Here is a 27,311-nt window from a genome sequence, read left to right on the forward strand (position 1 = left end):
TAGGGTATGTAAAACCCCTTTTTTATTGCTCCCCATGATCTGTAACTCTCTCTCTCAGAGCAAGGATCTTCCACGAAAACCTTTCATTCTCATGTGCAACAGTAACGCAAATCTTTAAATGAGCGACTTGAATGCTTCCAACGTCGAGCGTCATTTTAGGTGTTTTTGGAGAAAGGTAACGGCATCGGCTCTCCCGGGACCGCATGTCTCGCGTCGCCCCCGAGTCTCTTCGGGGTTGGAAAGCAAAAAATGGCGTGAGTGAACATTTTGCGTAGCGGCCAATGATTCTGCGCCGTCGCACTCGTTCACCATTGCTCTGTGTTAAAGTTGGCGGGAATTTGTGGCGTTTCCAGTTGGGCGAGCGACGGAAGGGCTCCATACACTCGTTATGCGTTCGGCGCCTGTGGAGTAGATCGCTCCATAATCAAATTTTTTCCTCTCCGCTCAATTTTTTTAACTCTCTTCCTGCCTGCCCTCTCTCTTTTTCTCTTTCCCCACCCTCTCTCTTTCTCTCTCTTGGCAATATGTCAATTAGATTGGTGCATTTAGAATGCGTACAAACATTTTGCGCTATTCTAAATGCGCCAAATTGTTTCACGTATCTTCTCTTTTTAAATTTTCTTCTTCTAAAATGATTAAGCAAAAGTAAAAGAAAAAAAATTATTCATATTTCTATCACAAAGTACTTTTTTTCTTGCAAAAATGATAAAAAAGAAAGATTTAAAAAAAAACATATAGGCATTGTTCACACTCGCACCATTCAAACTTGCCCTTCTAGAAGATTCATCCGTCATCAACGCTGGTGATTTCTTCTTTTCGGTACTTGATCTTCAAAAGATCCTGCAAGCTACCAACTTCAATGAGCAATAGTCAGCTTCCACTTGTAAGAGGAAAATTCCATGAAGGCCTTCAAAACTTGAGTTCCTGTTCACCTTTTAAGACCAAATTTCATGGTCTTTTAGCCTATTTAATCTCTTTGGCTTGTACTCTTCACCTGCTCGGCGAGTTGTCTATGCCCAAGCATGCAAATCCTATAGTCCTTCACTTGGTTGAGCGATTGCCATATACTTCACTGAAAAGCCCACTTCATGCTAAACACACTAGTTTTGGAGAGATTATTACGTGTGAAGTTCAGAACAACAAAGTACAGAAACTATTCAGTTTTTAACTGTGATTAGTAAATACACGGTTACTGTTCACCAATACGTGATTATTATTCACCCCCTACACTTTTACTGTGCTTTTATTATTCAAGTCACAAACAAACAGTTCATTGATATCCCGAATTGATGAGTCCTACACTTTTACTACACTTTTATGCGCTTTTATTGGTGACATTTTACTGTAGACGAGCTGCACTAGTGCTGTCAATTCAGTCGGCGGGTCGCTGTTCGTGCAGACCCGAATTTGACCCGACTGTATCTGGACCGCGACCCGGACACGAGAATCAAAACAAGCTTTCGGGTCAAATTTTGGACCCAAACCCGACCTGGATCTGGTTCGGGTCAACACGACCTGACACAGAATTTGAAAAATAGAGGGTTCCGGTCACGAAGTAGCGCAAGGGGGCAGCGGTGGCGGCACGGGACAAGCGGCAGCGGCGCGGGCGAGGCAGCTGCGGCACGCGGCAGCGCCAGTCGGTCGACTTCGGATCCCGGATGCGCGCGCGCAGCAGCAGGGGGCCGGTAGCAGCAACAGCAACAAAGCACGCGAACGTCTAAGACTCATGATCGCGAAGCGACGCAGCGCCAGTCCTAGAGCCGAGACAGCGATTGGGACTGCGACTCGACCTCGAGTCATTTCCGCGGGCAAGGGAGGGCATGCCGGGCAACAGAGATGGGCAACCTCATTTCCGAGTATTATCGGGTTTTATCGTGGTTTTTCGGGTCAACGCCAACCCTGACCCGTTAACGCAAATCGTGTCAGTTTTTTCAAACCCGAACCGACACATTTTGCTACTACGGGTCGACCGACACCCAGATTTTTCGGTCGGGTTCGGGTTGTGTTTCAGGTCATGTCAAAAAAAATTGAACAACCCTAAGACTCACTTCCTCCTTACTGCCGAAAACCTCTTAGTAGCCCTAATAACGAAAGTTTATTTGGTTCGGTCCGACCGAATGAGAGAAACCATTCTGTCCGGCAGGCAAAAAATCGCGCGGTAAACTCCGGAGGTGTTTAACCGAGGTTTTTTTTTTTCAATAAACTCGGTACACCTCGTACCGCGCGATTTTTGGCCTACACACCGAAAGTTTCTCTACATTCGTCGTGAGGACGTAATAATTGTTCCTAATAGGAGGTGGTGAGATGCCATTCCATAGTGGTTCCACTATGTAGCTCGCAGTACGGGTAACCCATAATTAATATATGAACAGTCCAGATTTATACCATAGGAGTTGGAAACGTCATATGATTTGTACCATACTCAACTAAATGACATACATAGATTAGATTAAAAATAAGCCCTCTTTATAATAAAAGTGCGCAGGAAAAGAATTATATAAGCCCTTAAATTAAATATAGCATTTATATATAGGAATTTTCTACTGTTTGGTCGTGGATAATGGCATATGCGTTCCTATGTGGTGAATGAAGTGTAGCGACGTTGGTTTGATTTAAATCGTGTGATGGGGCGGGGTGGAGATTGATATGATACGCTGTGGAGCAAGTAGGTAGGCGCGGTTTGTGGGCGTGAGTGTCGGGAGGAGCCGTATTACGTCCTCTGCGACCGGGATGCAGGAGGATCATGCCGGAGTCTAAGGCAAAAAAAGCGCTTGTAGCAGTCAAAAAAAACTCGTTAACAAAGCTACCTCGGTACAGGCGTTTTTTTGCCTAGGACCGGATGTTTCTTGCATCCGGTCAACCGAACCAAATAAAAGCGCGTCATATGGAGTTGTCTAATTGTTAAAGCCGATTAATAAATATTTAAACCTTAATAAATAACAACAAAATGGATTAAAAATATATAAAAGCCAAAACCATAACTAATATGAAGTAAGCTGGCATTTTCTATCAGTTTAATATTGAATGATCCTGATTTGAAATTATCATATCAAATTAAGGGTTCGTTTATCAAAGCCTCCTTATTAAAAAACTTTCTAGTACAAAAATTTTAAGTTCAAAAAATATTTATACTAAAAAGATGTTTTAAAAAGCATGAAAAAACTATCCCAAATAAAACCTAAATAAAAAAAAACACTAAAATTTAATATGGAGAGACTAGAGGTTTATAAAGGTGTTCATAAAATCATTATGAGAAATTAATTTTTTTAAAAAATTACTATAAAAAATAACTTTGTAAGACAGATTTTGTGAAAGAGGTAAAAAAATAGTAACCAATACAGTATGAGAAGAAGATCAATGAGAAAGCTCTTTCAAATGAAGCCTAAATATTTAACACTTGAATAAATAACATTGCCCATGAAGAGGCTGCCTGCAAACCCCATGAATTTTCTTCTCATTTTTCACTTTCTTAATTAGAAAAAAAAATCAATGAAAAAAAGATACATTTATTCATATTTTCTAACTGAACCCAACTAATTATGAACTATATTTCAGCAAAGTGAAGTCATAACAGCTAAAAGAAATCAAGTACTTTGTATTATAATGAAAGCTTACACATAACATCAAATACTTACAGCACCTGTAGCTAATTCATGTGCAATGCGATCTCTCAGCTGTGCCATAGACATAGTAGTATCATCATTCTCACCTTCAAAATCAAGCTCATCTTCATCACTATAATCATATTCATCCTGTCCATTATACTCTCCAGGCTGACTAATTGGGTCCTCTGCTACATGATATTTTTGTGTTTCTGAAGGCACAAATTCAGGATTTTCATCATATTCTCGAAAATCAGGATCAGATCGACTATGATGCCGGCGTATGTAATTATGTAATGCCATTGTTGCTGCTACTATCAACCTTTGCTTCTCAAAAGAAAAGAAAGGCATGTCCTGTAAGACAATCCACTTTTTCTTCCAAATTCCGAAAGCTCTTTTGATTACACTATGGAGTGAAGAATGTCTTTGATTAAAAACCCTCTGATAATCGTGTGAGAACTCACAAAATGGCCAAAAATCAGGCAAGCGGTCGTTCTCCCTATATGGTTGTAAAAATCCTCGTCTCATGGGACATCGGCAATTCACGAGGTAGTATTTTCCTGAATATTTACATTTGCATCAAAAAAATATAACTTAGGATTATATGTTCTATTTTAAGCTTTGTGATAAAAGACAAACCTTTCAAAGGGGCAGGAAAATTATGTGCTGGGTCACTAATAACTTGGTTTAAGATTGTCCCATCCTCTGTAGATCCCTCCCAACCAGCAACGACAAAAGTAAAGCACATATTGAAATCACAAACCGCTAGAACTTTTTGTTTGGGGGGCTCTTTCTTCCCTGTGTGAGCAACTTGATCATTTACAGGTACACGAGCTTTGACATGAGTACTATCTATTATACCAATACAGTCCTGTCAGAAAAAAAATCCAAGCTTTATTACTTTTGTTTTTCAAATAACAAAAGGATTAAGTGTTTAAGTACCTAGCGGATCTACTTGCCTTGAAGTATGGCATGTACTTAGTATCCCTTGCAATATTTGGTTCAAAATCAGAGGGAGAGATAATATCCATGGACATGCGAGCGAGTGCCATAAGACCTTCATTGAAATATCTACTAACGGTCTCCCCTGAATGTTGGAATCGTTTGCAAACAGTTCTGTTAGATTCATTGCATCCAAGAACTGACAAAGTCATGGCAAGTACCTCTTTAATTGAGGTGCTTCTTGAACCTCTTAAACCATATTTGGAACCCAATTCTCCAAGAAGATCAATGAAGATTTCCTTTGGCATTCTGAAGGCCTCAAGGCACCGAGAAGGATCGCCATTAAGCACGTTTAGAACCCACATTTGCCCAGTTTCTTTTGATGGCATGGATGGAGCCTTCCATATGTACTTCTCATGATACATATATATAGCGCAAGTGGCAGCAACAAATAAATTATTGAACTGAATTTCATCTTCTTCATCGTCCATAGAATCCGGCTCAGTTTCACCTGATAACTCGTATGCATCATTGGCCATGACCTGTACATTTAACTACATTTTAGCATGGAATTGGCATAAATTGTTAACTCCCGGCAAGAAATGAATGATTAGCTCAAAATCTCAGGAAACAAAAAAATCGCAGCATATTTTGATGTTATTGCCTTGTCTTATATCTTTGACTCTTTTTTTTTCTAATTCATTGTGCTCAATTTCAAAATTTTATTGGGCTTATAAAAGCATTTTCGTTTATAGGTGAGTGTGATTTTTAGCAAATTTATGATAATAACGAGCAAAAGGAGCCTTTGTGATCCGTTTGAGCAAATTACAACAGATCAAGCGCATTTGAAAGCTTAGGGAGCTTTGACGCCCAAGTGCCTTGGTCTTTAATCTAAAAATTTTCATCCACAAAACAGAGAGCACCATGCATAGCAACCTGCCCTGGTGCCTAGGCGCCCAACCCCAGTGCCTAGGCGCCAGACTCATTTTTTAAATGTCACATCAATGCACAGAATTGAATTTTGGGAGTCTAAGAGTAGAGAGGCAGGCACCTCAGCACCAAACTTGGCATTGGCCCCATTTTTCCCTAACCAGGAACCAACATTTAACTTTTCAAGAGTGGATTTTTCAAGGAATATGTTAAGAATGATTTTAGGGTTTGAAAGGGTCTTCGTCCTGACTTTTTTAGGACTTTTTCCCAGCTTTCTCCAAACCTTTTTGGAGTTTTTTCTTTAGACTGTTTCAGAGATTTTTGGGGAGATTTGATGGCAGCTAAGATTATAAAGAAGACGTAGATTCTAATGGCGCAAAGTGAGAGCTTTCTACTATTGTTTATCTTCTTTTTTCTCTCTTCTTATTCATGTTATTCACCATGTATTTCATCGTGTTCTTTTCAAAATATATTTAATTGATTTAATGCAATTTTATTTGTTTTTATGTTCCACTATTATTGTTGAGAATTTTTCTCTTGTGCTTCATGGCTTGATAATTGATTGGCCACCAATCTATGTTGCACCGATATGGATACGACGACACGGATACGATACAATAAGGATATAGGACACATCAACTATTAAAAGTACATGATACAAGTACAGCGCAGACACAACATTATAATTTATAAAGCAATATAGCATAATATTTAAAAGACGAAAAAAATTATTAAAGAAACATTATATTTAGTGTTGTAGCTTATAATATCAAAATAAAAGTAAGCATAAAATATTTAGTACAATATCAAAAACAAAAACATAAATTGTCTAGTGCATGAAGTTTTAACTATTCAGTGAAAGGAATGATAGCATTAGCTTCTTTAAGGATTTGTCTTTGGACTTCTATATCATCTTCAATAAATATCATTGCTTTCAATTCAGGCTTATCAAGTGAAAGATTAGCAATCTCCAATATTCCCATATTATCAAGAGACTCAAATCCATCTCCAGCAACATCCCACGTCTTGTTATCTCCTTCCATATAAGTTAGTCTTTTTTTATAGAAACCGAAGGTTTATATGCACATAAACTAAATCTTCAATCCGTTGTGGAGTAATCTTGTTTCTCTTCATAACAAAATTTCTAATTACAATTATAACCCCTACAATCACTGTGATTCAATGACATTCATTGTAAGTGATCTCATTTTCCTCGGTATTCTTTGCTGCATAAATATTCTTCAAAGCAAGATTAAGGGTATGCACAACACATTGTGTCCAAAAAATGTGAAGATTTACTTGCTCTACTAGTAGGTTTGTAACTCTGCATATTGGTGCATTATCAATAATGACTTGGATGATATTGAAGGCCCAACCATCATGATTACTTCTTTAATCAAATTAGCAATAAAGAACTTATGTTTATATTATCCTTCACAGTTTATAACTTTAATTAACATAAGATAGTTCTATGTTACATCCATGAAGTTGATAAGTGATCTTTTTCATGAATCTGTTCACTCATCACAAACCAAAGTAACTCTTTTTTTCCTTCCAAACTCCTTTAGTTGACTCAAGCAAAATCTCAATGTTAGCTCTCTCTCTCTCTCTCTCTCTCTCTCAATAACTTAGTTATGATGGCATTGTATCCAGGTGGCACATAACTTGCGAGATTGTTATTGCAAGCAAAAATAAATGCATTTATGTAATGTGGATTCCTTGTCAGGTTGAAAGGACTGCCAACAAACTAGAACATTATTGTTATTTTTCCATCTAATTGTTCTCTCATTTGTAAATTAAATGCTTTCTCTGATGAACCATCACCATCCCAATTCCAACACCACTAGAGCTCATTATCCTACGAAAGAATCAAAGGATCGACACAAATTGTAGGTCCAAAAGTTAGATAATCAATAGCTCTAGAGAAGAGTTAAACAACATTTTTTCCTAATAACATAAACACTACACAATAAATTAAAATCATGAATAATAGTTATCAACATGGATGGGCGATAACTTTCAAAATCAACATAGACCACTGACAACTAAAGGGTTGGGGAACCAAGAGATTTGGAGAGCAACTGTTCTAAAAAAAATTATCAACATGTAATGCATGTATCACTGTTTATTTCTCTAACAAATTATCTAAAGAAAATTAACAACAAATTTTTTTTCTACATCCAAACTTGCATACTTGCAATAAACAAAATGGTAAACGGCTAAACTTGCAATAAATAGTGATGAAATATATTCAAAGAAACCACAAAGTATACGACTTCTCCACCCAAACTTGCATACTTGTAATCAACAAAAAGATAAACTTGCAATGAATAGTGATGAAATAGATTCAAAGAAACAACTGTGCATACGACTTCTCCATCCAAACTTGCATACTTGCAATCAACAAAATTCTAAAACCCTAAACAATTGCATGGAATGAATTGTGTTTACCTTTTGCTAGACGCATGCTCCTTCGAATTACTCGCTCCTCGCGTGTTGCTCACGACTTCTCTTGCGTCGGCTGCTCCAGCAAACGACAAAGGGGAAGCAGACGTCAGAAGACCCTGTTCATTCGGCCTTCCCTGGCGTCAGCTGGTACCGCAAACGACGAAGAGGCCTACTCGTTCGACCTTCCCTAGCGACAACTTCTCCCGCAAACGACGAAGACGACGTCAGCTACTCCAGCAAACGACAAAGAAGCCGCTCATTTGGCCTTCCCTAGCGTTGGTTGCTCCCGCAAACAACGAAGATGATGTGGTTTCTCCCGTAATCGACAAAGAGGCACGCTCGTTAGGCCTTCCCTGGCGTCGACTGCTCCCGCAAATGAAAAGGCGGAAGGCGTTATGTGAAAGCCTTAGCCCTGCTTGCATAAATGAATATTGAATAGGCGTAATCAGGCGTTGGGTGGGCTGTTTATCTATGTGTATTTTTTAATTATTTAATAGGATACACATATCCGTTTAAATTTAAATATTATTTTAAGGGATACATTTTTGTCGTATCGGGCGTATCCGTGTCTAATACATGTCCGATACAACACGCCTTCAAAAATAGTCATATTGGTTCAACATAGCCACCAATTAGAGGTTGAGGAAGTTCATTCAAAATCAAGAGGTGGAGAATGAATTGATATCTGATAAAATACCCCAACATTACATAGGATATAGATATTTGTGTCACGACCCGGCCCGGCTAGCCCGATTATATCGGGGAGGGATCAGTCGGTCGTACGGAAGAGCATAATACATAACATACTTTCATTTAAAACTTAAGACCAGAACATAAATATCATCTCAAAATACATGAAAGAGCCACTAAATAACATCAAACTCAAGTGTTTCAAATGTTCAACACATACAGTTGCTAAAACTTATTTTTTTAATCCATCAACATTACATAAATTCCACTTATTGTTTATTACGCAGATACAAACTCAACTCACAAACATCACAGAATTAAAATTCAAAGACTCAATCTTAAATCATAAAATGGAACCTTTCATCCAGAGGTCCCCTACGACGATACATATAAGGTCGTCGAGCAACCATCACTTCTCTCATGAAAAAGATTTTTAAATGAGGAATGAACCAACGCTCAGTAGGTATTTCATATCTCAATTAATTTCATAAGATGCATAAATAAAACATTTTAAAATTAGAAACTAATTCATAACATCTTACAAGTCAAAATTTTTAAAACTTTCAATCTTATTTTTCTTTAATCATTCCATTAACATTTCATTCCTTTCATAATTCTTTTCTGTCATCTTATTCATATGCAATGCAGATGCAAAAATACTTATGTCATATGTATACACCCGTCCCGGAAGTATCCTTTTTCGTACTGATCAGGTACGCAGTCAAATTTTGGTCATTTCCTTTACCATTTGGCTTTTACAAGCCCCATTACCATTTGGCTTTTGTAAACCCCTTTACCATTACCATTTTGGCACTTCCGGATCAACATGCAACATGAAAATTTTATTCCATTTATATCTTTTCATTTCCGTTCAATTTCCTTTCATAAGCATCATATTTTCATGCCCAAATGCTTTTCATATGGTTCATATGCTTTCCAACAGTTAAAGCAAAAATATAAAGACATAAACTTGCAGAATCAATGTATTTAAAGCATTAATTAACAATAAAAAAAATAAAGACATGAAATTTCATTAAGCATAAAAATTTTAAAGCACTTATAAACTTAACTGGGATCTGAACACCTACCTCAAACCAAGTACGACACGTCACTTCGACCAAATTCTTTCACCTTAAACTTTAATGGTCAGAACCTAAATAGTTTACAGAAGAGATGTGTCACAAAATAAAAAATCAAAATTACTAAGTCTAATTGCTAAATTCGGCATTTTCCCTTAACCATTCCTTACGACATTTAAAGGATAATCAATTAAATAAACCTTAATTTTCGGATTAAATAAATACTAAAATTTTGAAAATTCATAAATCTTTAATTTCACTAAATGTTGTTTCTAAACTAATCCCTAACATATAATTATAATTATAATATAATTTTCGGATTAAAATAATCATGAAAATTATAAAAACAAAATTTTCCTAAAATTCCAAGTTTATGCATTAAAAACATTTCCAATAACTTTAGGAACAATAATTGTAAAGGGGATTTCTCAAAATTTAAAATCTAAGAAAAACCCTAAATTTTAAATCTCCAAAATTCCCTTAAATCTCTTCATTTTCATTGCTAAAACATTCCTTTAATCCTCCCTTAAAGTTTTCGTAAAGAAATTGCGAAAGAAAATTGAAATTTGGAAAAATCCTAGATTTTTCGATCTCAAATAACTTGAGATTTAGGAAGTTTCATTCTAAAATAATCGTACCTGAGTGTTCCTCTCGTCGTCCTCTTCGATTTGACCTAAAACTTTCGCCGGAAGATCGTCGCCAGAAAGCCCTCGCGGAAGCCACGCCATCCGCCCGTCCGTGTTCGCTCCGCTCGGTTCGTCCCTCACGCGTGAAATGAGAGGGAGAGAAGGGCCGGTTTCTATTAAGAGGAAATGGGGTTTTACAAAAGTCCAAAATGCCCTTGCTTAAATAATTCTTATAGTTCATTTGATTAGGGGCAAGGTTGGCATTTAGAGACTTTAAACATTTTTAATTCCATTTTTAGGCAAAATTGGGAATAAGTTTTATATACCAAAACGATCAGAATTTTGCAAGGGATTTTCTAAAATTATTTTCGTTAAATTCCGTTAACATTGAAAATCTTACTTAAAAATTCGTCGCGGCACTTTAAAAAGCGTGCGAAGCCTAAAATAGTATTTTGCGGGTTTTACAATTTGTGTGAACATGTGTAAACTGATAGATCGCTTAGCCATATAACCGAAACCTTCTTGACATTAGATTGGTACACCATTGATTTGATTACAGCAAATTTTGTATAACTTGTAATTATATTGCAATTGTAGAGAAAGAACCCTGATGAAATCTAATCCTTAGGCTTAGTCATCTAATTGTTAACCATAAGTATTTTCTATTTTAATTGTAATAATTTATTTCCTTTTCAAATTATCACATATCACCACTCCAATTGAATTGTTTGAATAGCACAAAACCACCCTAATATCAGTACTTGATTGTAACAATATCTCTGGGAAGATACTTGATTACTCATAATTTTATTGCTTCTATAATCATATAATATTGCGTACATGTTTGGACATAATTAAAAAAAAAAAACCTTCATGGCAATTTACAAGTTCAAAAAAAAATTAAATGAATGTCAAAGAATGGATAATGGAATCATTGGGCCCAGGCTCAGATTCTGAACATTGAAGGGGGAATTTATAGAGGGGTGGAGGGGGTATGCTGTAGTCCCCATTAAAGATATTTATCATGGAAAAATCAAAATCTTCTTCAAACATTTCTAGACTGTAGTTTTCCGACCGATCGCTCCTAAACAATACCCAGGGAAAAAGTATAGAAGACTTCTGTCCGATAAGAATCTACCCTCTTTTAAGTTTGAGTTCTCTTTACCTTGGCTGCAGATGCCTTTTTCCCGTAATTTCTGATACGTTTCATGTATAAATGAAAGTAAACAATCACCACCCATGATAATCAAATAGCACAAAAAGCAACAATTTCACTAAATTTTTGGATACAACCGCTGACCAATTAAGCCGTCAAGTATGTGAAATCCTTGTGCAGGCCCTCCCTTATATATAATCACCAAATAGAAATATTCAAGTTTGTCATATTCATAGTATTTGCAACTTAAGAAGAACCAGCTCCATGCTAGCTGCTAATTAATCCGTCGAACTTAGAGATTGAAGAGACATTGTTTATTCAGTTGAAATCATAGTTTAAAATTGCGCAATCCGAGGCACTCCTTTGCGCAATTTGCTCCAAAATAGTCTCAAATCCTAGGCAATTCTCAGGCATCATGAGGCGTACGCTTCAGGTGGAGTGAGGCGCGCCTCACTAGCGTTATTGCACAATTTCCTTTGAGGCGTACGCCTCTAATATGAGGACCCACTTACTTAAAAAACCGCTAGGTACATGCTCGGTACAGCTATATACATGCTCGGTACCGCTAGGTACATGCTCGGTACCACTGCGTATTCATACAAACGACTTACGAACTTTAAAAATAAGCAGAAATTCAAAATTACTCTTACAAATAAAATTTGTTCTTCATGAGTGCATGCTTTGATTGGATCTATTTCTTTCCAGGTTGAACCCCGCCAGGGGCATCGCTCCCTTGGACCCCCGGCAGCCCGACATATTGTTGTATTCATCATCTTTATCAATAGTTGCTAATGTTAGTCTGCTTCTTTATGAGTGCATGCTTTGATTGGATCTATTTTCTTACTTTTCACTAATTTCACTTGTCATTTACATGTTTTTACTGTATGATAGAATCTTACTATTATTTACTTGCTAAAACCCTTAAATTCTCATTTACGCAATTCTTCGTCTGTGAGACTTACGCCTCACACCGCCTCGAGGCTTACGCCTCACCTCACGGACGAAAAACGCATCGAGGCTTATTTACGCAATTTTAAACCTTGGTTGAAATTACAAATAAAAATATGCTTCACTACAAATTAATATTTTAAAAAATTTATAACTAGGAAATAAATTTTACACCATAAGTACAGATTCAAATAAGCTGCTTGTTAACTTTCATTTAACTGTACTTTTTCTCGCATCATCTAGCACCTTAAAACTGCATTTGTTTCAATTAGCAGGCCTCAACAAAAAGAAATTAAAAAAGGAACCTAATCTTTTAGAGAAAAAATCTAATGAGTAAGGTTTAATAAATTATCCACTGTGCAAGACAAAGAAAAATCTATTTCAATAGAATATAGTCTCTAATGAAGTTTGAAGGAAAGAATAAGGAAATTTTTGTTTTATTAATCTTTTAAATTTTAAGGGAATTCCTCATCAAATAAGAAGTCATTGATCAATTTGTAAAGAGAAAGGAAAAAAGTTCAACCATTTAAATAAAGGGGAGTGGGAGTGGGAGTGGAACACTTAGCTCTCTCGAACTTACAACAAAGAAATTAGATAAAACATACCAATAAGTAAAGGGGAGTGTGAGTGGAATATTTTGCTATATTGAACACAACAAAAAAAATTAGATCTAGCATTCCACCTACGTCATGTCATGGACTGGTTCCTCCAGACCCATTATATGTGTTGGTGTTTCATACGATTGACATCAGACTCAACTAATGTTGACCTGGAATCGATTTACCAACTAAGCCAATTTCAATGTTAAGCTTTAAGAAAGTTTTCTTATTGAATATTTTCAAAGAAAACTTATTTCCTACTTTAGAAGAGCACCACTTTCCTGAGTACAAGGCTGATTTTTAAAAATGTATTAAATATGGTTCTTTTGTTGGCTTATCGCAAGATAATCCGAGAGAGATGAAATTTTTCTTTGGAAAGGTATGAACAATTACCACTGGCTCTTGGACTGATTTGCCTTGTGTACGGGAAGAATTGCATTAAAAAATGAAAGAGAGACAAAAGCGCATTGCCCATTTCAATTTTCCAGAAGAGATGAGTAAAAACAAACATTGGAAGCCTAAATTTTGTTCCAAACCTTGTTGTAGGAAAAGTGGTATGATTGCCATCTAGCTAACAAAAACAAGGCCCTTCAATTGAATCATATAACCCAAATAGGGATACCAAAAAGAATACATTTAATTTGATTCATAATCCATGCGTAATTTCTCAACTTACTCAAATTGAAAGCAAACTAAATTTTGGTAAACTTAAAGACCAACTACATTGTCACTAGATGAGAACCAGCAACGTTCTTTGTCCAAAAAATAATTGCAAAAAGATTCTTGCATCAATGAATAACAAAGCTGTTTGACAGTGGAGAAGAAAGATACATAAGGAAGCAAATACATCCAAAATAAATCAAATCATTATATATTATTTTGTTGCTTCATTTCCCTCGTTGATGGCCTGCCAAAAGATACCAACAATTAAATTAGAAGAATTCTTGATGGAGATGAAAGCTGAGCTACAATTTTGAGAAATGTCTGGTCGCTTCGCTCTGCTTGGGTTTTCACCCTTCTCCGCCTTTCGCTGCGAGGATGCCTACCGCCTCAGGGAAGCTTCTTCTCTCTAGTTTTCCTCGTTTTTTTCCTTTGTGGGTCTTTATGATGCGAGCAAGAATCTCCCTGGGGAGAGAGGGCCCCCCAAGAAAATTCTTGATCACAAAAAAAAGACAACACACTTAGCTAATTATAGGGAAGAACAAACTCTTACATTTCAAATAAGAAAAAACACACTTACAAACTTGACTCTAACATCTCCCCCCCCCCCTTCCCCCGAACTTCATTGGAAAACAGCCCAGCTAAGGCCCGAAGAGGCAGCCACGGAAACCCAAGAGGCCAAGCACAGAACCGAGGCACCAAGTTACGGAAAAGGACACCCAGCATGGAAAACCAGCAGCCCATCGAAGAAGCCAAGGAGCCAAGGCACGGAAACAGCCAACCCGTGGAAGCCAATGAGCTAAGCACGGAAAACAACCAACCTAGGGATTCCAAAAGCCATTTTGGAATCCTAAGGGACAAACTAAAATCTAAGATATAAAAACTATAAATAAAAATTACATAATTAAGATAATTAATGAACTAAAACCTAGCTAATAATGAGCTAACTCTTAGTTCAATAAATGAACTAAAAACTAGCTCATACATGAGCTAAATTCCAGCTCAAAATTTATTGAGCTAGTAAGCTCAAGGGAAGTCAAAACAAAAAATTTTTGGGTTTAATTTGACCCCCTCTTTGCCTACATCAATTTATGGCGAATCAGCTTCGCCACCGCGGTTTTTTGAATGGAGCTTCTCCAGCTCTTTCATTTAAGGAAGCTTTGTCTGGGGCTTCTTCGTCTTCGGTTCCTTTTTCGGATTTGCGTATTTCGTCTCACCGTGGGTTACCGACGTTGTTGATTTCTGAGGAAGAAGTTTGTTCGCTTGCTACTCCTTTCGAATTTTCTTTGGTTGGTCGGTTTCCTGGAAAGCGGCCATCTATAGATGCAATTCGAAAATTTTTCTTTAATTTGAAACTTATAAGCGAGTGTTCGAACAAGGTTGCTCCTGAATGACTTCGATTATTATCGGATCTTCTCTCACCGTTCCTATTTCGTGAATAATTGCTATATGAAAGTGGTGAAATTGTCCCCTAATTTGGATGTTGAGGTTGATTCCCCGATTGTTCCTATCTGGGTTTCGTTTCCCCATCTTAGACCCCATCTCTTCTCTCCTAGGAATCTCTTTGGGTTGAGCTCTCTTTGGTAGTATGCTGAAATCGGACACAACTACGACTTCGGGTTCCCGTCCTTCGGTTGCTCGCATTCTCGTTGAATTGGATGTTGTTGATGCTTATTTTCGTGTCGACCCAACCCCGATCGAGCCCGACTAGGCTCGATCGTGCTCGATCGACCCAAGTGATCGTCGTCGAGGCAAAATCGACTCAAATTAGACCCTGATTTGATTAAATTAAATTTATTTTAGTCAAATTAAATCAAATTTAATTCATTTAAAATAAAATCAAATTAAACTGAATGTCGTCGAGCCCGATTCGACGCAATTCGGCACAATTTGGCGCCGATTCGAGTTCAATTTCATAAAATTAACCCGATCGGACCCAAATCGACATAATTCGAGTTCAATTCGAACTCAATTTCAGCCTTCATTTGTCAATTTGGGCTGAATTGGTTCTCAAATCAAAATTTTGAGATCTAGGGTTGAGATCTCTTCTCAAATCCCACCCAATTTCACCTCATATGAGCAGAAAATCTACTCGAGTAGATTTTTCTCTCGTTTCTCGCAATGAGGCAGCAGCGAGATGGGATGTTTCGAGCGGCTGAGCTCAGTTCGTGCACCTCAAGGAGAACGAGAGAAACAGGGAGCCGCATTCGGCTCCCTGTTGTTTTCCCGTTTCCATCCTGCGAACCAGAGACAGAGAGCGAGAAAACGAGAGATAGGGAGAGGCAGAACCAAGGCTCCAGCGTGCGATCTCCCCCTGTTTCGTGATCCCCTCTGTTTCGCAACCTCCAGGGAGTGCGGAACCCCATTTCGACTCCACCTGGACGGTCGGTCGGACCACCCAGGAGCTCCGTCCCTCTCATCTGCCAGAGCTTCCGAGATCTCAAGCTCCAGGAAGCCTCTACGCCTTCCTTCCTCAACTTCGGCGAGTTCGTAGTGGTCAAGAAAGTTGTTGGAGACTTCCAAACAACAATGGAAGGCTTCTACCTCTTCCTCTCTCAATTTCGGCGACCTCGAGGCAAGTCGGAAGCTGTTGGAGACTTCCAAACAGCGAAGGAAGGCTTCTAAATCCCCCAAACAACAGTTTGGAGCCATCAAGACGCCTTGGACAGCAAAGGCGATGTCTGGAACACGTTGGACAGCGATCTTCCTCCCTCGGAGCAACTTTGGAGCTTGGTTTGGAGCTTGGACAGCGATCCGGAGCCTAAATCGGAGCTTGGACAAAGCTTGGAACTCGGATAGCAGCGCTAGGACAAACCGGGATAGGTATACCTTCGAAACTTAGGCGAAACCTTAAGGCTCCCTAGCCAATGGCATGTGGTTGACGATCCAAAGCCTTAGGTCCTTAGAAACTTTAATTTTTGGTCCCCCAAAACCCATTCGTTGGCTGTCCACTTCGCAAAGACTATGGAAATTTGGTGATTTCCATTGGCTGACTCTTATGTGAGAGTCCGGAGAGGATTTTGACGTGTGTAGAGGTGTTGGGTTGTTATCCAACACCTCTCAAATATATGATTGTGCATCATATTGAGTTTGACACCTTCTCCTACATTCAAACCTTAGGGCATGTTACTTTTCGTGGCAAAAAAAAAAGTATGTAGCTCACATCTTTTCCCAAATCTCACAGTGTAGATGTACTTATACAACACTAGTGTCATGACGAAAATAGACATATGATTTTGGAATTTGGTTGACATTGTGAAGTGTGTCATAAGCCTTGCAATATATCCAAAATATTTGTGATGACTTGTTGTAGGATCTAATGTAAATCCTAAAAATTCACTTCAGAAATCCTAGAACAAGTGGACTCGATTAATCTCATTTGTGGATATGTTGTATAGCTTATGATAGAAAAGTTTATGGCTAATTACCTTTGTTATGCAAATTTTCCGAAGTTCGAAAACTCGTTTCAATGCCTTTGATGGGTCAAATCATGTCAAAAATGATTTGATCCTTTAAAAGCTTCAAATGCGTGTTTCCTACTATGTTAAGATTCAAGCCATATGTTATATATTTCTTGCTTAGACTAGTGAATGTATTAATTTGCAAATTTTCATAAATGTGCTCATTTAATCCTAAGTATTACTAAATTTGATTTGGAGCATTACATGGACCCCAAAGGCCCATGATCAATGCTCTATCATACTAAAGGATTATTTAAGCTCATTTTTCCTAATTTGCAAGATAATATGGCTAGATGCAAGCTCTCAAATTTCCAACTCATATTAGGTTCGATTTAGGGAAAACCACTTTCTTGTAGAGCTTTGATAATGCTATAGGTTGTCTTCCGAATTCAAAAAAAATTATAGGACTAATCCTTCTTGTCCAAATCATGCCAAAATTGATTTGGAAATCTTTTCATTGAGTTGGAAGTTCTTTAGTAGTCTTCCCTTCCTCATGTACAGCAATTTGGAGCATCTCAAAGCTTCATTTTTCCATTGCATGAACAATCTTAACTTAGGATTCCAAAAATTCTAAGTTCAAATCTCCTTGCTTGTAGACATGAAGTCTATAAGCATTCATCTATCCCTCCGATGCATGATAGTTGGAACCCTCTTAAGGCTCCAAACACATATCATTGAATGACCTTTGGAGCATCCTCAATGCTCCAAGTGTTTTATCATTTGACTCCTAGCATATCTTAGGAGTTAGCATCAACCTTTGTTGTGCCTTGCATTATGGATTTCCCAAAACAATCCTTAATGCATCATGTTACAAGTTTTAGAAACTTGGAGCCAAAACCCAAGCTTTCTTACATCTCTTGTTGGAACCCTAAAACCAACAAGCATCCTCTCATGTGAGATGAGTTGAAGTCCCTCAAGCCTTCACATGTATCACCACATGAGTCTTTCAAATCTAGGAAATCAATAGGTTTTCTTCATTCCATTTGTTGAAACACAGAAAACAACAAATGGTTCTCTTGCTCGTTGCTCTTTAAATGACCTCTAAAGAAACTAAAAGAGCACTAGTAGGTTGTAGGAAACAAACCCTAAGTCTCCACTCTGTTTGCTAACAATACAAAGTTAGCGCACAAGCATTTCTCTTCTTATATGTGATGACTTGGAACTCTCTAAAATTTCAACCTATCATTATATTAAAGTCTTGTAGTTTAGAACCAAAAATCTAAGCTACCTCTTTCTTTCAGTTGAGACACAAAGATCAATGAAAGAATTTCCTTCTTAGGCTTAGGATTTCAAATATAGCCTATCTCACTTGCATAACCTATATAGGTAGATGACCCTCTTAATTTGTAGTTTAAAAACTACAAATTACATCCCTTATGCAATAGTATTTGCCTATTTGGAGCACCCCAAGCTTCAAACATGGCATTGTATAAATTCTTTCTAACTTGAAACCAACTTCCAAGTTCTCCCACCTTGTTTGTTGAAGTATAACACCAACACACATTCCCCCATGAATGATGACTTGGAGTCTCCAAAGCCTCCAACCAGTATCATTACATGGCTCTAAGTCTTAGAAGCAAATCCTAAGTCACCCACATTCGGTTTGTTGAGACAAAATCAACAAACAATTTTTCTCCCTCCATGTATAATAGTTTGAAGCTTCTCTTAAACTTCTATTTACTATTACATGGGGTTATTGGACTTAGAACCAAACTCTAAGTTCTTTCTCTCAAATTGTTTGAACTTAAGTTTAACAATTAAACATCCCGCTTAGGCTTAGAATCTAAAACCTAGTCTTTCCTCTCCATTCACTTAACCCAAAATCAAGTGAATGATCACCCCTCTTTGAGTACCAAATATTCAAAGGCCTTCTATGAAATTTTGTAACTCTCTAAGTTACATTTTCTTCCTTCAACCCCAAAGTTGTAGGAAGCTTATCAAATCATTTATTTATTGGAACACAGACTAATGAGTAATCCCTTAGATATAAGATTCAAATCATAGTCTTCATCATTTGCTTAGTCACTAATTAAGCAAATGAATGCTCCGCCTTGGACACCCAATGTCCAAGAAATCCCTTTTAACATGCAATCCAAAATTTGCTTGTTACTTCCCTTTTCTACAACTTAAGAATTGTAGAAAGTCTTCTCATTTTCTCCTAAGCCCAAATTTAGGAGAATAATCAAATGTTCAAGGACATCCATAAATGTGGAACCTCTAAGTTATACATTATTTTCCCCTTCTACCAAAACAAAAGTGTAGAAAATCTCTCCGTTCACTTAGCCTAAATTGAGTGAATGTATGTCATTTCCTTTGAACACCAATTGTTCAAAGGGTTTCCTCTAACTTGCGATCTACAAATTGCACTTCACTTCCCCTTTCCTACAACTTTAAAGTTGTAGGAAATCATCTCATCCTCCCCCTCCTATAATCTAAAAATTGTAGGAAATTACCCAATTCTCTTAAGGTCCCAAATTAAGAGAATGTACACCTTTCTTTGAACACCAAATATTCAAAGAATGCTCATGGGGTTGTAACCTCCAAGTTGCATCCCCTTCCCTTTTCTCCTCCGATTTGCAATCCCTAAATTACACATTGGGCCACCTCTTTTCCTACAAGCCTAAATTGTAGGAAATCTCCAAATTCCCCTTCATTTGCCTAGTTTCAAATTAGGCAACTGAATTTGTTTCTTTGAATATCAAAAGTTCAAGAGACATTTGTGGATTTGCAACCCACAAGTTGCATGTTCTTTCCCTCATTTCTACAACTCAAAAGTTGTAGGAATTCCTCTCATCCTATTAACTCAAATTGGATGGGTGAATGTCCCTTTCTTTGAACACCATATGTTCAAAGAAAATCCTCCACTTTGCAACCTTCAAGTTGCATTTCTCCCTTTCTTCTCTACGAACCAAATTTGTAGAGAAATTTCCTTTCTTTCTACAACTCGAAAGTTGTATGAAAATCTCGTTCATTCAACTCATGTTGAGTGAATTAGACACTTGAAAATCATCTATTTGTTGAATCAAAAATCAACAAGTAGTCCAATCCAAAAAGTCATCTATTTGTTGAACCAAATTCTACAAATAATTTCATGTTAAGCAAAGGAGTCAAAATTCCTAGCTTTCTTCCAACTCTCCTCCAATTTCAAAGTTGTAGGAATTTTTTCTTCTCTTTAGCTCCAAAAGCTAGAGGAAGTTCTCATACATTTAGCCCAAAAGCTAAATGTTGGATTCCTATCTCTCTCTTCTTAGCTCTAAAAGCCAAGGAGAATCCCTCAACATGTAGCTCAAAAGCCACATGTTGGATACTTTATCCTTAGACCCAAACCCTAGGAGGACTCTTAGTGTGACATACCACACAAGCCTCACACACTTAGGTGCACAACCCCTTAGGCATGCTAGGATTAGTATTTTTCTTTGTGTGCACATGTGATTGATGTTGTGGAGTGATTGCCTTTTGTATTGTCTGTGTTGTGGGCACTTGCCCTAAAGGGTTATTATAAAAAGATATAAATGCTTTTCTGTGCAGGTGGCCATGTCCAAGAAGGGGGTAAATGTCATGATTATGCTAATGCTATTTGCTTGCAGGTGCTGCTTAAAACCCCCCGAGAGGCATGGCCAATAGGGTAGAAGCAGGTGCCTAGCACTTAGCACTCTAAGTGCTAGGCCAATTTTGGAATGATTATATGCTTATTATATAAACTGCCTCCTGATTCTGTTTTGCAGGTTTGAGTCTTTTATATTTTTTAAATGTATTTGATTAGAAATAGGATTGTAAGCTTGTGGGGGTTTGGAGCAAAACAAGGGAGCGAAATGGGAAAGATGTACATTTTTGGAGGAAGCCCAAAGGTTTTTTGTAAAGCTTAAAGCCCACAAGTAGAGTCTGTAATAAATTTAACTGGATTGTAGAATGGTAGGCAACTCAGCTGCCAAACATGTCTGTAATAACTTGGGACTCTATCTACATTTATTGCAATTTATTTATATACAAAAGCATGTGTTGTTTGTTTACTAGGTGTGCAATAGAACAACATGTCTTTCCTAGATTTCTTCTCTTGTTTATTTGGGTGTGGCCTGGACTTTATTGCGTTAGGCTCTTAGAATAAAATAAATTTTCTACCCTCTTAAAATGTAAGCAACCTAAAAGTGAAATTAGGCTCCATGTTTTCCTAATAAAAGAAAAGTGCATGGCTCCTTTCAAAGAGCCAAATTTTCAAAACTTAAAATAATCATGCATAGCCCAAAGCATATTGCATACAGAAAGTCCTCACTTAAGGATTAGATAACGAAAAGTTTTTTTTCTTTATGAGTCAACATATGCATACCCACATACTTAGGCATCTTGGCCTCAAAGCCAAGCTATAAGCCCTACCTTCTAAATAAAAATAATCATCCATTCTACATTTGCATTGAGACCTGAATACATGGTTTTAAAAATGATTAGGAGGGTTTAGTTGGTAGTCCCTTCCAGGCGGGACAGTAAATCCAGATGTCGGGCAGATTTTGCCTCATGTGAGGTGTAATTTGTAAGTTCCTTTTGCACTTGTTAGATTTAGGTTCGATGCACTACCTATCGGTAGTCCTCACCTTAATCTTAGGGTCCGAGACATGGGTTGATTCCAAATCACCCTATAAGTCCTAATCTTTTGGGCAATTCCTCCAACAAGCGTTGTTGGAATGTAAGCCCCAATCTTCTAATAAAAATATTAACTTAAACCAAAATTAGATTGCTAAAATGTAAAGCCCAACATAGGATAATTTAAGCACCTCTGAGTTTCCCTCAGAATCAAGTGCTCCTACTTCACTTCCTTTGGCCCTTGTTCTAAGAAATCTAATTTCTGAGTTGATCAACTCCTCCTTAAAATTCCTAAAGGACGAAATCCCTTTAACTAAGACTTTCATGAATTTTAAAACAAAAATCAAACTTTAGCCAACATTTAAATGACTGCAAAAGAAAGAAATCCACTAGTTTAATCAAAAGTTATCCCAAGCCAAAATTTTGGATGTAATTAACCATAGGGGCTGGCCCCTATGGGACGTCTATACCCCAGAAATAAATAAACCCCACTCCACCAAACATCGAGTGGGGGAATCTCTGTTAATAATTATAAATTTATTATTGAGTCCATAAGAAAATGATATTTTTATCCTTCGGGTAATATATCATGTTCTTATGCCCCACTCGATGATAAAATATGCAATCCGTTTGAGGATACAAAAATTCTCCAACATATGTCACCAAAAAGTTCCCTGATAAGATATGGGTAGGTTCTACTAATACGGGATACGTTCAATCTGTTATTTTTGATGATATCCCCCATTTCTATTTGCACTGTAACTAGTTAGGCCATTTGAAGGATATTTGTTGTATTTTGCATCCTCATCTTAAAAATGTGCCTAAAACTATGGCTGCTCCGTGCGCGATGTCTGGAATAAATGTGATTAATGTTGGTTCTAATGATGCTCTTAACTTGTCCGCTAATTTAGTCCCCCAATCTGTTGAGAATGTGGCTATTTTGATGGAGAATGTTGTGCCAATTTTGGGTGGTGATGTTGGTATTCCTGTCGATGTTGCTACTGTTTTGTCCCCTGATGCCTTACCTTTTGTTCCACCTGTTATTGATTTGGGTTCTCTGGATCCTATTTCTACTGCTCATTTGCCTGTTAATTTGATAAATGGTTTGAATCCTGTTGATGAGGCTGGTGCTGATGTGTCCTATGTGAAGGTTGTGGCTGGGGACCTCGGGCTTGTAATAGTGCTGATGGTCATCTTGGTTATGCTATTAATTATGGTCCCATGTTGTCGGTGATGTCTGCCCCGGGCGTCTTGGCTAGTATTTCAATGCCTCCTGTGGTTGTGGAATGCCCGAATGGGTCTGTTCCTGCTACTGATATTTTGGGTGGGGTTGTGTGTGAGGGTTCTGCTAATTCGATCTCTAAGTCTACTGCCCCCTCAAGTTCATCCCCTGTTATAAATGCCGGTTTGGTTCATAACTCTTTTGTTGATGTGCCAGTTAATTTAATTGACCCTCAAGCCTTGGTGTATCATGTGGGGGACAATTATGGGATTGATGTGCGTGTGCATCTCGATTGGCTTCAATGTTCGTCCGATTCCGATTCTGTTTCTTTATAATCGTTTGGGGATGATGATCCTCGGAATACTGTTGCCTTGCTGCGTGACGAAACGGTTGTTTCTGTTGCCTCTCGTGGAAGGGCTCGTGGGAGGGGCAGACGTGGTAGGTAATTTCTTTGGGAGGTGTTGGTGGTTGCCTCCCTGGTTTACTTGTTCGATGCCTTTCTGGTTGGCAGTCCCTGGTATTGTTAATTTGGCTGTTTGGATGGACCTTTTGTTTGCCTTCCTATGATGTTTCTTGCTGGCAGATACATTGTGCTTGTTTTTTGGAGCTCTCCGATTTATTTTTTCTGTTGGTCGGGCAATGATGTGGCTGGGGTTCGCTTGTTCGTCGGCATGGCTCGTGGCAACCTTTGGTGTAGATCTCTTGCTCAGTTAGGTTGGCTGCTTCGATGTTTCTATTCACCAAATTGGACGGTCTGAGCTTGGCTTAAGGGAAGATGGAAGTCTTGGCCAATTACTGAGCCCTCGGGATTGAATTTCCTATGTATTCTCTTTTGCTTTCCTGGCATTTTGCTTCTTTGCTCATGTACTCGATTTTTTATTTTAATATATTCTTAGTTTTGGAAAAAAAATGAAAGCTGAGCTACCTATAACTTGAGCAATGGAATATGAGACAAGATGAAGTGATAAAGATATTATGTATATAAATAATAATATAATGAGAGATATAAATAATAATTCTAGGGAACCCATCAAAGAATCCTAATAGGAGGAAGTCATCAAGCTTCACCTTTCATTGCATACAAGCAATGAAACGTATTGTTGGATGCATAAAATGATCAATCAAAAAATTACGTCTAGGATAAATGAAATCAACAATAACTTGTAGACATCAATGCTGAAAGTTTTTCTTTAGAACTTCTAAATTGGAGAGAACAGAAAATGATCGGAAGAAGATGGTTTCTTTCAATGTATTCAATAGTGATTAAAAATACAATATTTAGAATTTGAGTAGCTACAATTCATGTTTCTTTGCAAGGAGAATTTTCCATTAATGAAGAAACACATGTCCCTTTGTAAAGAGGCATTTACTTTCTTAAATTTTGAAAATTTATTCGAACACAAAATGGCACTTTTCCTGTAGAAAAGCCTTTGATTAACCAGTTAATCCCTTTATATAATTTAAGAAAAAATAAAGAAATGATTTAAATTGTAGCCATCTATTTGATCACCCACAACCCAAGTCACCAGGTGAGTCAAAGTATAAAGTCATTTAAATATAAATATGTAGAGTTCCATCCAATTACACCATTTCATTCTAATTTTAACTAGCTCTCCTCTTTATATGTATATAAAGAACACATGTAATTCTAAGATTTTGGATTGTTCTAATGCTCTTATACCTCTAAAACTCATAACATTTAAATATACATTCTTACACAACTCCCCCGCCCACTCTACACCAATATACCACTACATTAGCTAGCTGCCATTCTTTCTTAACAACATGCTACGGCTGTCAGTAATGATTCTGCAATTGTAACTTACACAATCTTAACAATCTTTCTTAAAGGCTGTTTGGTAGCCAATTTTAGACAGGGCTTTGTCAAGGTTTGAGCTAAATCCTATCAAATTGGTTTTTGGGATGATTAAATCTCACAGCTATGTTAAATCTCATTTTACACCCATTTTAAGATTTAATACGATTTAGTAACTCCTACATGGAATTATATTTAAGGAGATTTGACGGGATTCAGGAACTGCAGTACCCTGTTGCATCAACAAGAGCGGATTCAAGGAGAACTGCTATCATTTCCTCTCTTGAAGGAAATCAAGCCCTAAGATGTCCCTTGCTGCTGTTGTCGAGAACAAAGTTGAAGGCCCATAGGTGCTGCATTTCTAAATCAAGGCTGGAGTTGATCTCATTTCAAAACAAGAAAATTATCATGAACCTCATTATCATCATTGTTAAGATGTCAGGTGAAAAGGTCATAATGTATTATATAGTTAAATGTAATATTTTGATTAGTTCAAGTTTGTAAAAACTTTTGATAAATTAATTGGAAAACTTGTATGTAATATTCTATTATGCACCTCTTTTATAATTACTAAATACTGGCCAAGAGAAGTGCTATCTAGTGAGGGGATTGTGACTTTGGGCGATCAAGTCATTAATAAGAGTACACGTTTTAGATATCTTGGATCTATTGTTCAAAGTGATGGTGAAATAGATGGGGATATTATCAGCAGAATTCAAGTTGGATGGTTGAAGTGGAGGAATGCATCGGGCTTGTTGTGCGATAGAAAAGTCCCTCTCAAACTTAAGGAAAAGTTTTATAAGATGGTGGTGAAACCTACAATGCTTTATGGAGCCGAATGTTGGCCATTAAAAGAGAAGCATAATACTAAGTTAAGTGTTACATGGATGAGGATGCTTATGTGGATGAGTGGCTTTACCCTTAGAAATAGGATACGAAATAAGCATATACGTGAAAAGGTTGGAGTAGCTCCAGTGGAAGATAAGATTAGAGAGAGTTTCCTTAGATGTTTTGGTCACCTTAAATAGAGGCCTTCCGATGACCCGATTAGGAAAGTTGAGGTATTATATTTGACTTCTGTTAAGAAAGGAAGAAATATACCTAAAAATACTTGGTTAGAAAATATTAGAAATGATCTTTCTCTGTTAGATTTAAATGAGAATTTGACTTTTAATAGGACACAATGGTGAAAAAGAATTCATGTAGCCGACCCCACGTAGTAGGACAAAGGCTTGATGTTGTTGTTGTACTAAATACTGGTCAAATATGTCTTTAAAGTGTTGTGATTTTACTTGAGCTTTGATTATTTTGATCAGAATCTGTTCTGGCTTTTAAACCAAGCAATGGAGAGCATTATCTCTTTTGAAATTTTTGGAAGGCAACTCAATAATCTGTGCTGATTTTAAACAATGTCTGTTGTGTTGATTAGCCCATATACACTATGAAAAAAGTGCGTGGCCTTGACTAGTGGTGGAACCAAGTTTTGGTTCAACCCTAATGCTCTTTCTTACCCTCCCCTCTAATTTTTTGGCCTATTCTCCTATTCATTTAAATTTCTGAAACAAAAATTCAAACAGTTTTTCATGATCTAATATGAGTAAAAGATTCAGAGGATTTAATAATCTCAGAAGTTGCTGAATCTTATTTGAAATAAGGGAAATAAACCCTACTAGCAGCCAAACATCCCTTGTAATTATCAATCTCCAAAAAGAAGGGCAGACCAACTGCCAAACCAAACCCTAATTAACACCTAGGCGTGAAGGCATATATAAAACCCCGAAATTACAAATGTAAGAAAACCCCCGAAAGATAAATCATACAAGGACCTTTAACCATTACTTTATGTCAAAAGCTCAAATAATCAAGAAAATTCGTGAAGCGAAAGAAGAGAAGTTACAAGGACTTAGAGAACTTGCCTCCGTCCGATTGCCTGGACTCCGAGAATCAGTAAACCCTCCCATCTAAAGCATGCAATGAACGGAAACCGAAGGCATACCAAGATTGCAAATTTTCATTCAGAAACTTACAACGCTTCAGTTATCGGGCCACGACTTCGACCCGACCCGTGAGCAAGTATGGCCTTATTCGGACTTCAGGCCTACCCAATCAATATGTACGATCACCCGATGAGAATCCACCAAATTGTATTTTCCGGTAGGTTTGTTAAATGAGACAGATTTAGGTTGGCTCATAAACTTATTTTTTATCAGAAAATAATATATTTAATATCTTTTATCATTAAAATGTTTTTCTTGTAAATATAAATTTTTTTAATTTTGATCACATATAATAATTAATATGTTGTAAGAAAACTTTTAACAAAAGAGGGTTAATGGTTCGGGTTTGCTTCATTCAGGTTGCTAGTAGATTGTGTTCAGTTTGATTTTTTTTACCCGTTTATCAGGTTCATATTGACTTGATTCAGGTCAGGTCATTTTTGGGTCCAACTCGAATTAAAATCATCAACCCATTTTGACATCTAGGCCTTTACCATAATACCGTTAACGTAGACATGCTACTCTAAAGAACATATAAACATACTAATTTAATTGCACTT

The 27,311-nt window shown here is 37.3% G+C and overlaps 1 protein-coding gene across 2 annotated transcripts; it reads right to left on the minus strand.

Annotated features, from left to right (window-relative positions):
• Positions 1-3,490: 3,490 nt before the first annotated feature.
• Positions 3,491-26,859, minus strand: LOC110103944. Of its 2 annotated transcripts, none has more exons than XM_020832842.2 (4): positions 26,671-26,859; positions 4,562-5,086; positions 4,242-4,473; positions 3,491-4,162 (listed from the first exon to the last, which is right to left on the minus strand). In XM_020832842.2, the coding sequence occupies exons 1-4, from the start codon at positions 26,713-26,715 to the stop codon at positions 3,624-3,626; spliced, it is 1,341 nt and encodes a 446-aa protein (XP_020688501.1). In that variant the 5' UTR covers positions 26,716-26,859; the 3' UTR covers positions 3,491-3,623. The 2 variants fall into 2 exon arrangements, with proteins under 2 accessions (XP_020688501.1, XP_020688502.1); XM_020832843.2 differs by having other exon boundaries at positions 26,652-26,800.
• Between the last annotated feature and the right edge of the window lie 452 nt (positions 26,860-27,311).

Source organism: Dendrobium catenatum, unplaced genomic scaffold (assembly GCF_001605985.2).
Source record: "Dendrobium catenatum unplaced genomic scaffold, ASM160598v2 original_scaffold_83099, whole genome shotgun sequence".
Classification (NCBI taxonomy): Eukaryota; Viridiplantae; Streptophyta; class Magnoliopsida; order Asparagales; family Orchidaceae; genus Dendrobium; species Dendrobium catenatum.